The following is a 15,032-nucleotide window of genomic DNA, read 5'->3' as shown; positions in this document are numbered from 1 at the left end:
ATGAAAAGCAAGTTTATCAAATACATCAATAGATCAACTAACGAAAATGTCATCAGAATCCCAACCAAGTGTCACTTGAAGCAGCATTTCCCTCCATTAAGGGCGCTTCCGCAGTAGTTACATGTGATCCCATGGCCTTGTGGATTTGCGGAGACTCCGGTTTCCAAGCAATTCATGCTTGTGAATAGAAATAAAAAGTCACATATTCAATTTTAATCAATGTTAAAGACTTAAAGTACTAAAGTGAAACAATTAAGTAATTTAAATTAGTTGTACAATTGTAAAAGTTTAAAGTTTGAATATTCAAACCTGATGACTGGCTGGCTGGCTGGGTGGTATCACTCAACATTCAGTAACATATCATTCTGAATGGCTGCTGCATACGACTCCCTAGTCAAGGAGTCATTGTAGTATGTCTTATATCAGAGTATGTGGCCTTGATATGTCTCCATGTCAGAATACTAGAGTAACAAAACTCTAGGGTAACCTTCAATATGGGTGGGTGCCATGAAAATTGCTACTCTTGCTGTTGGTATTGCTGGTGAGTATATGGGTAGGGGTTCCTGAATTAATCAGTCAAAAGCTCACCTTCACTCCCATATGTGTACTTTCCAGGTGAAGAGTCTTAAGGAATAGCATGCCCTTTATATGAAGAGTACCCACTATAATCTGACCCATTGGTGTAATCCCCTATGTGTACTCCGATGATTGCCAACTCTGTTGTTGAGTACCACTATGACTGTGATTTATGCTCATGCTCCCCATGTTGAATATTGGATCCTGCATGCTTGCATCATCAGTTCATCACTTATATGTTCCTGGTCCAATATGGTCTTCCTACTCCTAGTATAAGTCCGAGCGGCATGGGAACCGTTGTCATGTCCCTCAGATTTGGTGAACCAGCTCCATATATCATCCACCAGTCAACTGCATGACCAAATATAAGAATGCATTAGGCAAGTAGATCTTTATTCTTATAGACTTATCATTTATAGTAATTGACTACTTACCAGGATCAGTTTTATGCCTAGATGAAACTGTAGAAGGCTTGCCAAAACTCTTAGAGGCATCCCTGAACTCCCTGACCTGTACACCAATTGTGTAAGTTTTGACAAAAACTTAGTACAAGTCTAATTATTGTATCTGTAAGAAGGTGAAGAAACCATTAAATAAGTTCTCACCTCTCCATTAATTGTCCCCTGTATGACGGGATTTGGCATGAGCTTCTCCAGCCATGTCTTGCACCGCAGTCATCAACTTGACATCAAGCCCTAGACTATTCTTGTAGTGGTACTTTGGGTGAGATAGTAAGCTTGTATTGTGGAAATTTAAAACTTGGCTATAATCTTAGTTGTTTACTTGTTTATAAGAATGCAATCAACAATATAATAAATTATAGGGATAATTACCGTTGCCCCCCTGGAATTTGATTTTATTACTAATAAAACCCTGTGCTTTACGAAATTACTGTTGCCCCCCCTTCCTTATAACGGTGTTAAGTTGCCGTTAAGTTTGAATATTTAATGTCTAATTTGCCCTTCATTAAAATTAAGAAACTAAAAGATGATTCTATCCTATTTATAAAACCATATTAAATGTCAATTTTACCCTAAACTTCATTTATTTTGAATTAATGATATTGACAAAATTCAAATCCGATTTGGTTTCCCACCTCACTAAACTCATTTATTTTGAATTTTTTAGGTGATATTCAGTCTCCAAGAGTTGAATTGATTTCCTTCCTCTTCGCTATTTGAGTTTTATTCAATCATTCTTTCTTTATTTTGGTATTTTTTTTGTTTTTTATTTTTTATTATTAAAGAATAAAACAGATTATAGTTTTTTTCCCACAGTTAATTAAGGGTACTACTGTAACTTGACAAAAAGGTAAATAAATAAAGAGATAAGTATAAGGGTATTTTGGGGTTTTTGAGAAAATATAAAGATGCCACATCATCAGTTAACTAACGGAACTTAACGGTAGGGAGGCAATAGTAATTATAGACAAAGTTGAAGGTTGGATTAGTAATTTTGAAAAGTACAGGGGATACAATAGTAATAAAATCAAAGTACAGGGGGCCAATAGTAATTATCCCTAAATTATACAAAAAACTTAAAAGTGACTAACCAGCCAAGTGCAAAGGATGCATCAAGTGCTTCTTCCATCTGCTATTAGTGATCCTTGAGTAGGTTGTGTAGGATTTAGGGGTAGCGACTCTGACTGACTCCTTCATCTGCTGAAGGGCGCATATATATGCGGCAATGTGGGCTTTTTCTCTGCATCCACCATCCTCAAAACAAACACAATAGGCTCCAAAATGCCAACTGTCTTATTGAGCTCCCTCTAGAAGGAATCATCAATGGTTTGTTGGGCTTCTCTTCCTTCAGGTGAGCTATCCATGCTACCTAAACCACTCCTCACAAATGTGTGTCGAGGACCCACCACATTCTTTTGGAAGCTTTTCAAAGCCACATAGTTGGTGGCAAATCTAGTCAATCTTGGTCTCACTAGTTCACCCTTACACTGCTGCCACATCATCTTCAATATATACCCATGGTTATAAATAAAATTAATAATCTTCCTTGCCCTCGCAACTACACAGCCAATCGATTTCCTCTTGCCCCAAGTCCTTTAACATGAGTTCAATGGAGTGTGCTGCACATGGTGTCTAGAAAAGGTGAATTCTGCTGCTTTTCTTGTTCGTCGACATTTCCCCTGCCTTCTTGAAGTTGGCACCATTATCTGTAACAACTTGGATAACGTTGCTTGCCCCTACCTTGTCCTTGAGGACCACCTGCCTTACAAGCTTGTAGAGGTAGTCAAAATCTTTCAATTTATCTGAGGCATCCGCAGACTTAAGAAACATTCTCTTTCCATTACAATTCATCATGAAATTAATGATGGACTATCTAGTAGGATTGGTCCATCCATCAGCCATCACAATGACACCATATGTTGCCCATTGTTCCTTGAATGTACCAATGTAGTCCTTCACCTCCTTCTTCACCTTCGGTAAATATTTATGCATCAATTCCTAGGGGGTTGGGCCTTTAACCCCTATACCTACCCTAGCGGTCCGCATTAATCATCCCCTAGTAGTATGGAGTGTTGGCTACATTGGCTGCAATGTTGTTGTAGAGCATAAATTTGCTGATTGGCCAACCTAGCCTCCTCCTCCCTACTGCCTTCTTTACTTCCACCAAACATGTGTGGGATGCTTCTTGGTACTTGGTAGGTGGCTTAATGCCTGAAGAGGGAGGGGTTTTGGTCAAATATGGGATTTAAATATGTAGTCTTCCTCCTCTCACTTCCCTGAATGCTATATCTAGGTGGCATGGCTGCCTTAACCTAGATCCACCTGCTCCTCGAGCCTGCTCATACTGCCTTAAATCCTCAAAATGTAAGAACTACATGTTAGCTTCTATTGCAACCCTCGTTTGTCTCCACTCAACGTTTGACGTGACACCCAAAGCCCTCCTCATCTCATTGTCGGCCGAATCCTCATCAACATCAGCAACATAAGGCCTCTGTAACACTGCATCCTCAAACTCCCTTTGCTTTTGTATCTTGGCTGCCTCTTTTCTTTTCTTTTTTGTCTCCCTTCTTTTAAACTTGCTGCAATGGCCTGCTGCAATTCATATGGAACTTTAGCAGTTAGCACACTTGGCAACATCTTTGTATCCTCCTGCCAAGTATTGCTTCATTTTGGTTGCACCACCAGAATTCAATGTCTTTAGACTATATTTGCATTTGCATTTCTTCTTGTTGGTGGTCAATGCCTCCCCATGTTACCAAACAATGTCCTATGCCCCAACCCCACTACCAATGCCAGTGCTACTCCCACTACTAGCCATTTAAGCTGAAACACTCAAACACATACATACACATTCCCACATATCAATAGAATAATTTATTCCTCATTAAAAACATGTAAAAATAATTTACAAGACAAAAAACACACACTTTGTTCTGAGAACATATACATAGCATGCTCATACAAACATGTTTGTATTGTTAAAGTAAACTACACAACATAAGCAAGTTTTCATTAAAAAAATATTTTTTGAATTATCTTATTTTATTATTAAAATCTGAAATTTAAAAAGAAATAGATGCAAGCATGAAAAAACAAAATATGAGTACATGAGGTTATAGCCCTTCCAATGTAGTCTAACATAAATTAGAATCACATTCATAACCTAAGTATTTTTCAATATTTTTTTAATTTTAATTTCACAGAAAATTAAATGTTTTTCTATGAAAGTGTAGATCAAAGCAAGTAGCTCAACATATTTTTACTTTGCACAAAAACACCTAGTGTAGAACATGATATTTGAAAAAAATCAAAATTTGGGAAAAAATTTCACCTTTGTTGAAGATCTACTCGAAATGAGCTTGAATGATAGTAATTTGATGTTGTAGATGTGCTAAGAGTGGTTGCAACTTGAAATCTGGCTGAAAGCAGCAAGAAATTTGGCCAAAAAGGTGTAATTAGGTGAGATATGGTGAGTTGCAGTGAGAGAGAGAGAGAGAGAGAGAGAGAGGGAGCGAGAGCAGGAAGAGAGGATGAGATAAGGCCTTATTAGTGCCGTAAATCAGGTTGGTTGGACCATGTTTGGACCATATTTTAGTCCAAGAAAGAAATAGGGGCGAGATCTTGCCCAAGATATGAGAATTCTCCAGACTTGCCCTCCATCTCGTCTTGCCTTCTGAAAAAAGTGGGATCTTGAGCGAGATCTCGCCAAGATCTCAAACCATGCATCTTAACAGAATGGGACATGTATTTTGTTTGATGGGATAATGATGGTTAACCTTGGTCTGTTGGGTCTTTTGTTGAGATGGGGTAGGCTGGAACGGGGATGAAAACTTAAGGGAATCGGATACAACTTTATAAAAATCTCTTTAAGTGTGAATGATTTTGGATGGGTGGATTGGGAGATATTGTGTTTCTTGAATTTGAAGGGAAAGTAGCATGATAATGACAAGGATGGATAGATCTAGAGTTTGGTTGGTTTGTCAGGGCTGAAATTGGGACCTAAGTAAGGTCACTAGTGCTGTCAAGATGATGTACCTAAAGTTTGGGAGAGATCTAATGGTTAGATTGGTGTAGCTCCTTGAATTTTGGGTATTTCAAGAAGTCGGAAAATTCGAGAAAAATAGAAAAAAGAGAAAGATGAAATTGGAGAAGGGGATTGATGTAGGCTGCCAATAATTCCTGAATGGAGCCTTGAGGATGGAATACTTAGATGGAGAATGGAGGTTGAACTCTGATCTTCAATCAGTTGTTGGTGTGTAGGCTTGATTTCACCTAGAACCTTCCTAGGGTTTGGATCTTCAAACTAATTGACAAAACCAAAACTCCTAATGCTTGGATCGTCAAACAAATTGATAGAACCAAAATAAAATCGCCAGAGTGCTTGAAAGGGAAGCTTATTTTCTTTAATTCAAATATGTTCTCTAATCGAATCGACGCGGGGCTTATGTATAGCCTTAGTTATGACTTACGATGCCCTATTGAAATTAGGACTTAAAAGCTAATTTAACTAAAATAATAAAAACGAACTAGCCTGGATTAACTTAAGACTCTTAAAAAACTGAAATAAAGAATAAGAAAAGATTATTCTGCCCTTATAACTTAAGTTAGGCAGAATTTACATTAGAAAAAAGAGTGAACCCAGTACTGAAGGCTTCTGCACAAGCAGAATTTACATTAATTAAAACAATTGACTAGACTATTTTCGTACTTAGCCTAGGCACTAAACTTTTACATAGGTTTGTGACCACATAAATGTATAGAACAAAGGCCCAACCCCATATCTATCAACCTTAGGCTGATTTTAAAGGAAGCTAGACCAATTTGGCGTTGGAACTGCATCACATGGCTCCTGCATCAGTGAGTCTGTAACCTTGCGAGGTTAAGACTCATTGACCTAGTCTACATTAGTTATATGCGAACCCAATGCTGAAGGCTTGCACGGAAGTAGAGTCTGGGGGGCTACTTTCCTACGTAGCCTTACCCCTAAAATTTTTGCCATGGGTTGGTGGTGTAGTTGTAGGGTATTCCAGTACCCCTCTGGGAAGCATCTGCCAAGAGTCAATATGGGTATGTGGAGTGGCAGGTCACCTTATATCATTCTTTCCAGTCATGCATTCAGTTTTCTGCAGCACCATATCCTTTTGTTTATTGTGTTTATTAATTTTTTTCTATTTACATTTTATGCACATTTGCTTAAAGTTTATTTTGCCTTTCTTAGATAATTCATAATTATCATATGCAGGATGGTGCCGCAGTAACTGGCCTTCTTATTGCTGCAGCATCACTAGTGGCTGTAAATAAGACAGGAAATGCAATTTATGATCCCATCGGTTCTATTGTTGTCGGTAATCTACTTGGAATTGTATGTCATGCTTCTCTCCCTAATTTTTCTTTCTTCTGCTTTGAAGTTGAATATCATTTTGTATCATGGATGGTTCATGGTTGCATATGAGAAAGCTATGATTGTTTCTTATTTCTAGTCATGAAATGTGACTTTAGTGTTGCCTAGGTAGCAGAGGAACCCTAGAGGCTCCCAGGTGGAATGAAGCAGTGAGAAGGAAGGGGAAATGGAAATTGGTGGATTGTAGAGAAGGGATAGATAAGAGGAAAGTGGAAATAAAAAGGAGAGGGAGCAGCATAGTTTTCAATGTATCACCTAGGTGGGGGCCTTGATTGCATATTCTGTTTTCTTGGTCAACCATGTGCAGGTTCCCTACAACAACTTGGGTCGCGTAGATACTGTGATAACTTTGAGCAGTGCTGCCACTGGCCACTACTACCACCACTGCCACCACAGAAGGACAGTGGCAGAGGAAGGAAGGACTAGAGTGAGGGAGAAGAATAAGGAGAAGATGGAAAAGGAGGTGGAGGTGGAGGAAGGAAGACGAGGGGTTGGAGGTGGAGGAAGGAAGAGCAGGTAGAGGAAGAAATAGTTGGGAGCAGAGATGAAGGCGGAGGAGCAGGAGGTAGAGGAGGAAGTAGTGGGAAGCAATGATGAAGAAAGAGGATGTTGATAACGTAGAGGAAGAAGACCCAAGGGTCGAAGAAGGGATGATGAAGAAGGTAGTTGAGCAGAGGAGACGGAAGTAGGGTATTAGGAAGATGGGGCAGAAAACAAGAAAAGGATGGAATTCAATGCTGGAGCTGTTTCCCCCCATTCCCAGAGCACACCAATGAAAGCCTGTTTGGCTCTTTCAAGTATAGTGTTAGGGATAATTTCTTATTTCAATATTGAACTTTGTTTCATTTACATAACATTCCCTTTCTTTATTGTAATGTATAGATGTCCATATTCTTCAAAATAGTTGTCACTCATACCCTCTTAAGTATACTGCTAGCTTTGCTGCCTAGTCCCTGCCTAAACATACCTTGGCATCCAAGCGGGTTCCTGGCATTTACACACTTACCTGGTCCCCATGGTGATTGTGGTTAATTATTAAATAGCTGTAACAGGTAATTGTGAAGTTGCATTACATTAACAGAAAAAGAGCATATCCAGTGCTTGACACTTAGCTTCTACTGGGTCTGGAATGCAACCTTACCCCTGCTATCGCATAAAGGCTGTTTCTAAATCAACATAAAACTATGAGTCAGCAAACCATTGGAAGATTAAGACAGATAATTTGTGCATTTGATTTATACTGTTCTTGGAAGTTGGAATTAGTCATGTTTGTTGTACAACTAGTCTCACATTTGGTTAATACTATTCTTAGAAAAATATGATTATTCTATGAAAAATTAAATCATTCCAGATTTGGAGAAATTTTTTTGTCTTAAGAAAAGTTTACTGGTCAAATGGTTTTAATTTTAATGGATCATTTTTTATTAGGCAGAACTCAAGACCAGCTTTCCAACAAATCCACGATTTCTCATATCTAATTTATATTGAAGGAGACATATTCCAGTTAAACCTAATTTGATGTGTACGCATGCTGTTGAAATTGCCTTGGATGAAAATATCTATTTTTATATAAAAACAAATGGACTATTTTATTTTACTTTTGGTTTGTACATATTTATGATATTAAGATATATGAAATTTTTAGATTTGAGAAAAACTCCAGCATTAGAAAGTTGAAAGTTTCACCTACCACTAAAAATCTAGTTTTTGTTCTTGAATGAGGGTTTTTGATTTTTTTGTCCCTTTGGAATTTGATTTTGTACTATTTGTATTAAGATGGGTAATTTTCATCTGGACCCCTTGAGGTTTGATCCAAGTCATTTTTAGTCCAAATAAATGGAAACTTTGCATATCCCCTGAGGTATCCAATAAGATCAATTAAGGACAAATTATAATTTTTATGACCAAAATACCCTTACATCTATTCTACAGTAGGATTTTCACAATTAAATCAAACAGTGAAAATAAAAAGAATGGGATATTTACTCCATTAAACATGAAACCTACCTCCAAATCCTGCTATGGCCGCTTCGATTCCTTTACTCCCTTCGGCTCTAAAACTCCAACAACATCATGAACAGTGTAGCTCTAGCCTTCTATGCTTTCATTCAAGCAGAGACATGAACCATTTCTAGTTAAAAGGGACATTCTTCTTTCCGATGAGGGATTTTCTCTCTTCTTCCATGGTTCAATTTTTCTTTCTTCTTCTTGAAAAAAATCCTATTACTAGTAACATTGATCACCATTCCGTTACAGGGTTGCAGTGGTTATAGGAGGGAATAGGGGATTTGGACTTGGGATTTGCCGCCAGTTAGTTTCTAATAAAGTTGCAGTGGTGCTAACAGCTAGAGATGAGAAAGGTTTGAGATGAAATGTTCCTTCCTCCATGAAATGCTGAAGGTATGAACTATGAACAAAGGTCTCTGTTTAGGGAAGAGACGATTGAATTCTGTGAATTGGGATATTTTCTTTTTTCTTTTTTTCCCATAAATTTTCTGGTGAAAGGATTAGGAAGGTACTGCTCAGTGATGAGGGTCTTACAGATGAGAGATTGGATGAACTATTGAATGAACTTCTGAAGAATTTCAAGGAGTGTGAAGTTGCAGAAACAAAAGATTGGCCTACTCACATGGCTGCTTATATAGTCTCCAAGGCAGCATTGAATGATTACACAAGGATTTTTTCCAAAAAGTTTCCTAGAATCTCTATGAATTGCGTTTGTCCTGGTTGTGTCAAAACCGACTTCGACTATCAGGTTGGAGTCTTGAGTGTAGAAGAAGGTGTAGAAAGTACTATTGTGAGGTTTGCTTCTTGACGGTAGGCCTTTTGGTCTGTTCTTTTGACGGGAAAGAATAATTTCCCTTTTAACTTGAAATGATTCATGTCTCTGCTTGAATGAAAGCATAGAAGGCTAGAGCTACACAATTCAGGACGCTGTTGGAGTTTTAGAGCGGAGGAAGTAAAGGAATCGAAGCGGCCATAGTTGAGGATTTCTAGGTTTCTAGTTTAATGGAGTAAATATCCCACTCTTTTTATTTTCACTGTTTGATTTAATTGTGAAGTTATAGTTAAGGGTATTTTGGTCATAAAAATCATAATTTGTCCTTAATTGATCTGATTGGATACCTCAGGGGAGGCAGATGCAAAGTTTCCATTTATTTGGACTAAAAATGATATGGACCAAACCTCAGGGGGTCCAGATGAAAATTACCCTATTAAGATTCAAATAGAAGTAAATTTGCTTATCTATGAAAAATATCTTAAGTTAAAAATTAGTTTAAATGATATTTAGCATAAATAAAAGCAAGCCGTTCAATACCATAAAGATGGCTGTTGCCTAGGCCCCCTGGATGCCTAGGCAGTGTCTAGTATACACTTAACGATGCCTTGAGAACTATGATTTACTACATTATTTTTCTGTTTATCACTTTCCTGAAATCTGTTCGTTAGGGGAGTTGCTTCTTTTCTTTCTGGGACTGGAGTAGATCTATTGATAGAAGGGGCTCTTACTTCCTTTATTCGATGCGGCTATTCATCTAATTGTGTATATATAAAGAAGAGGAAGAAATCTTCTCCATCCTCAAATTGTTTCGAAAAACGGAGACCCAGAATCAAAAGTCTTACAAAAAATAGGGATCATGGTGTAATTTCTCAATCTAAGTCGCTCCTCACTTTTCAACTTTGAGAAAAGGATATGTGTGTTACTGGAGTTAGCTTTGATTAGGCTAACTCGATATGAGAGCTGCAGTTGAAAGCCAAGGAAATGGGATCAAACACTGACAGACTTTTTGGGTGCTAAGATCCAAAGTCGAGAGGGAAACTTAGGCATTCCCAGTTGCATTAGTTCAGGTTACATAACATTTTGAATCTGGTTCTGAAGCACGAGGGAAGAAGAGTAGGTAGTTGGAGTCAGGTTCTCAATTAGCATCCACTGGATGCAGATCCCAGCAGCTGTTGGAAAGACAGAGAGGTGCTATTTTGGGATTTCCTATCTGATAGATTTTTAGATGAAAAAGAAAGCAACATATTCAATCTCTGACATAAAAAATGGGGGTTTGCTGGAAAAAAAATTTGATGTTGGGAATCATGAACTGGTGGGCAGTTAAATGATCAGTCAGGAAAATTAGCAAATGGTTAATATCTCTTGACTTGCTCCCTTCTTTGGAAAAGATGCACGATTGAAGCTTATTCTGGTTGACAGGTTGTGCTGTGTGAGAGTCCATGATATAGCTTCAGTGATCTGAGGATCTCTGTTTTTGTCTCTTTGGGGTATACTCAACTAGAGATTTTGAGATTTTGGTTTTACCTACCAAAGCAAAATGGATATTTGATTTCTGTCCTGAAATCACATTTTAAATAGGACATTGAATCCCTTTGTTGATTTTTGCTAATCATCTTTTTGGTAAGATTCAATTAAGAAGGAATCCAAGAACTATTTTTACAAGAAAAAAGAAGCTCCCATTGGATTTGGTATTTCCACAGGAATCTCCTAGGAGGTGTTTGGTTGCGTAATTTTGTATCATGTTTTGATTTGGAATCTAGTTGCAATGGGAATAGTTCTGTAAAACCTATGGTAATATAAAACTATTTGGTTATCTTGAGCCCTAGAATTAAGTCTACCTAAAAAACCTGTCTAGTTTTCTGAGTCCATCTTTTTTATATTAAGGGTAAAGTATGTGGATGTGTTTCTGAGATCACCTCTCAACAAGAAGTCAGCATTTAGTGTAAAATGTGTATTTAGGTGATGCATTGGAGTCTAGTGACTCCGACTTTTTTTTCCTCGGCCACACAAATTTTCAAGTGCAGAGTCGTGATTCAAATGTTTCCAATTCCACAGAATTACACAACCAAATGGCTCCTTATGCAGTGAGCTGCCAGTAAAAAAGAACTCTTGGGTTGTTCAGAACGGGTCCAGATTTTTCATGTTCCTAGTGTGGTTAAATTCATAACCTAGGTTCCTCATCTTCTGACAGAGCCGAACAGAATCTTTCCAGAGGTTGATTTATATATGCCTATATGAATTCCTTATTTCAAGTTTGTTTTAAGTGCTCTACTGGATTTAGTGGGAAGGAACCTTTGACTTTATGCATGAATATTTGTTCAAAAATGTGAATGAGCTGTAATTGTCTTGCAGGTTGCTATTTTTCTCATCCAGAGAAATCGTCATGCTTTGATTGGCAGAGCAATTGATGATAATGATATGGAAAAGGTCCTTCATTTTTTGAAGAATGATCTGGTATATATCATACTTACTGTTTTGTTTTATACTTTGGTATTCGTGCTTCTCCTGTTTTATTATTGATAGGTGTCTTGACATTTGTAGGTTGTGGATGCTGTATATGATTGCAAAAGTGAGGTCATTGGACCTGGATTCTTTAGATTTAAAGCAGAAATAGGTGATCTTTATTTCTGTTTTTCTACTATTAAGCTTATATCTTACTAACTAGCATGGTTGTCAAAGAAGGTTGTGGATGCTGTATGTGATTGCAAAAGTAAGGTCATTGGACTTGGATTGTTTAGATTTAAAGCAGAAATAGGTGATCTTTATTTCTGTTTTTCTACTTTAGATATGAAGCTTGTATCTTACTAACTAACGTGGTTGTCAAAGAATCTGCTGGGCATCCAGGTTCTTTCTTGGGTTCAAGTTGACAGTGCACCATGTTGACCCTTTATATGATTACATTGCTTTATATTATTGTTATGCTTTTTAGTGTTTCTGCTTTTGTTTATTGTAATTTGACTTTCATATATGGTGTCATCATTTGGATAATTACACTAAATAAGTGTCGATAGGGATGCTTTGTTTTTTCTTCTGTGAATAATAGGGGCTTCTATGTTGTGTATAAGTGTAGTCATGTAAAATTATCATTATTATTTTACTTGACAATGATAATTATGATTGTGTCTTATAAGCATAATATTCATTTAACATGTCGAATTAATATTTCCTTTCTTACAAAAGAGAGATGGTTAAATTTCCAAGTAGTCAAGCATTCTTTATTCTAGAAAAAATAAAGGCTGAGTCATTAGATTCTGATCTAGAAGAAAAGAGGTCAGTTCCCAAGTAAGTTGAACCTATGTCCATTTCTTTGATCCCCAGAAAGGATGAAAGGCAGTCTTATTTGGAAACAATTTTTCTGAAAAAGAGACTGCTTTTTCTGAGTTTAATGGTTTGGCCAGAAAGTTGAGAGAATGGTTCGCCTTAATACTAGGAAGGTTTTACTTAGTTGCCTGACAGCGATGAAAGATGAGATGGCTGGTGCTATCCAGCAACATGATAACTTTGAGAAGTTTAAGATTCCTAAGTTCAATGAGGTTTCTGGAAAGTAGCTCGATTGCCAGAATGAAGGGAGGCCAATTTTGCTATTCTAAGATGACTACTATGGAAACGTCACATGTACAGCCTGTACAGATGTTGTATATCTTTCAGCTTATTTTACTTAACAGCCCATAAAATCTTGTTTGTTTATCCGCCCCAATAAAATCTGACTGATAGTTATTACTCCACAGATTTCAATGGTGTTATGGTGGTGCAGAATTATCTTGAAAGGACTGGACGTGATGAATGGGCTCGACAGGTAATTCCAGTTTTATCTGTTCTTCAAGCATTATCAATTATAATTAAATCATCATTCATTAAAAGAAACTGTGAATGAGAATATTTATGTGTATTGGTGGAATAGTTGAGCATATATACCCAAGTTTCTTGACATGGTGCCTCTGGAAACTGAGGTCAGCGTCATACCTCTAGGTTGGACATGCACACAATCTGGGGAAGACGTGGTGGAGCGAGGCTGTGAGCATTAGGAGCGGCAGGGTTAGGAAGTTGGAGTTAACATGGAATTGATGGGGATAAATTTGAAAATTGTCATTTTTAGAGTAGGACTAACTAAAAGGACACCTCAAGTCCTTGAGTCCCACTTTTGAAGACTGGACACCGGAGGTGTAATTTGCCAAGAGAAAAAGATGTCTTGTTCATTGATTTGGATCCAGGCCAACAATGAATTCAGTTTCATTGAGCAGCTTTCATGTGTTGGAGAGATGAGGGTAGTTTTTCTTATGAATGGTACTATAGTTTTGATTTTTGAAGGATATTCATAAGTTGAAATAAGCAGAACTGACTAATGGTCTTAATGATGGTATTTTGGTCCTGCCATAGCTCTTATTTTTGTGTAGTTTACTTTTATTGTTAGTTCTCAACAAGGCCGACTATTGGATAAATTCTCAAGCTGTTCTTTGGATAATATTGTAGTCTTCTTATTTTATATGAAATTATTGGCTTGCATACAAGAAGTAATACGCACTGATGCTCTGGACAGTTTCGAGAAGCTGCAAAGCATAAAGATGATGCTCTGCTTCTGAAGACAATGTCATGCTATGGTATGTGTGAACCTCAGGGATTTTGATATACTAACATTGCACATTTAATTAAATACTAATGACTTAGAATCCCCTTATGACAGGTGAGGAAGTGGTGACAGCTCTAGGAAGTGAAGTTGATAGACTGGAGCAGGAAATCCAGGCGATTGTTCCTGGGATCCGTCATGTTGATATTGAAGCCCACAATCCAATAGGTCCTTCCCCATAATGATGAATTTTTTTTTTTTGGGGTGGAAACATAATAATGGTTCTTGAGTAATAGCATTTGTGCTGGTCTTTGCTTCTTTGACCCGGAGGCTGCTAGTATTTTCATTGAAGCCAATGTAGAATTTTGTATACAAAGATGTAAAGAAGCTCCAATTATAATGAGATTTACGAAAACTTGTGACAAATATGTGTATCTGAAATTCATGGAATTGTCAGAATTCTATATTTTGATTCTTAGTGCAGTACAATTTTGTGTGCCATGATTTGTTTAGGTTGTGAAAATCACCTATTGAGCTGATCTCATCAACAAACCCTTTTATCTAATGTTGGTTCGTTGGTGAGATCAACTGAATGGTGATCTCAGAACCTAAAACGAGTCATGGTACAAAAGAAATGTATTCTATCAGGTATTGTGTTAGATGACCTATGGTATAAAAATTAGAAGAATAATAAAAAAAATTAAAAATAAAAGAAGGAAAATTATTGGTAACTCTCTTCGATAGAAAATGTACATAAACCGTGCATTTATGAAAACTACTGTTCTCTTCCTTCAAACGGTGTTAAGTAGCTATTAAGTGTTAGAAATTGAAGTGTCCAATTATAATGGTTTAATTGTTATCAAATGTGAGTAGGAACCAGTGAGGAAAGTTGTATTGGGGGCAACTGTTGTTGCGGGTGAGCGAGGATGGTTCATATTAAGGTTCTAATTGTTGTATTTTTTTTTTCCTTTTTTTTCTTCGCGTTATAAAATGACCCTTTTAGTGAAAAAAAATAGAAAACAATGAAAGCATAAAGGCATTGATGGGGGCAATTCAAGTGGGACTATCTATAACATCATCTATGGGCACGAGACCATATGAAATTTGGTGCAACTTGGAAATGGTCTTTGATTTGCTACCCAAACCATATCAACAGGCTTGGCTGATGCATTTGACAACACAGTTGATCGCTATTTTGACAAACTATGATGGAACAGCGTTTTGTAGTTTCAAATCCCCTTCACTTCT

General features: G+C 37.3%; 1 protein-coding gene across 1 annotated transcript in view; it reads left to right on the top strand.

The window, feature by feature from the left end:
* The window catches only part of LOC149015961 (Cation efflux family protein), a 59,505-nt gene extending 44,794 nt beyond the window's left edge, over positions 1 to 14,711 (top strand). Inside the window, exons 8-13 of the mRNA XM_089156936.1 lie at positions 6,280 to 6,399; positions 11,573 to 11,674; positions 11,762 to 11,834; positions 12,949 to 13,016; positions 13,758 to 13,818; positions 13,902 to 14,711. Of these exons, the coding sequence (XP_089013062.1) occupies positions 6,280 to 6,399; positions 11,573 to 11,674; positions 11,762 to 11,834; positions 12,949 to 13,016; positions 13,758 to 13,818; positions 13,902 to 14,026 (549 nt within the window). The 3' untranslated portion in view covers positions 14,027 to 14,711. The remainder of the gene's footprint in view (positions 1 to 6,279; positions 6,400 to 11,572; positions 11,675 to 11,761; positions 11,835 to 12,948; positions 13,017 to 13,757; positions 13,819 to 13,901) is intronic.
* Positions 14,712 to 15,032: the final 321 nt, after the last annotated feature.

Source organism: Hakea prostrata, chromosome 5, assembly GCF_041222555.1.
Source record: "Hakea prostrata isolate BN-2017 chromosome 5, UWA_Hpros_2, whole genome shotgun sequence".
Classification (NCBI taxonomy): domain Eukaryota; kingdom Viridiplantae; phylum Streptophyta; class Magnoliopsida; order Proteales; family Proteaceae; genus Hakea; species Hakea prostrata.
The sequence above is the reverse complement of the archived record's forward strand: the minus strand, read 5'-3'. Positions and strand labels throughout refer to the sequence as shown.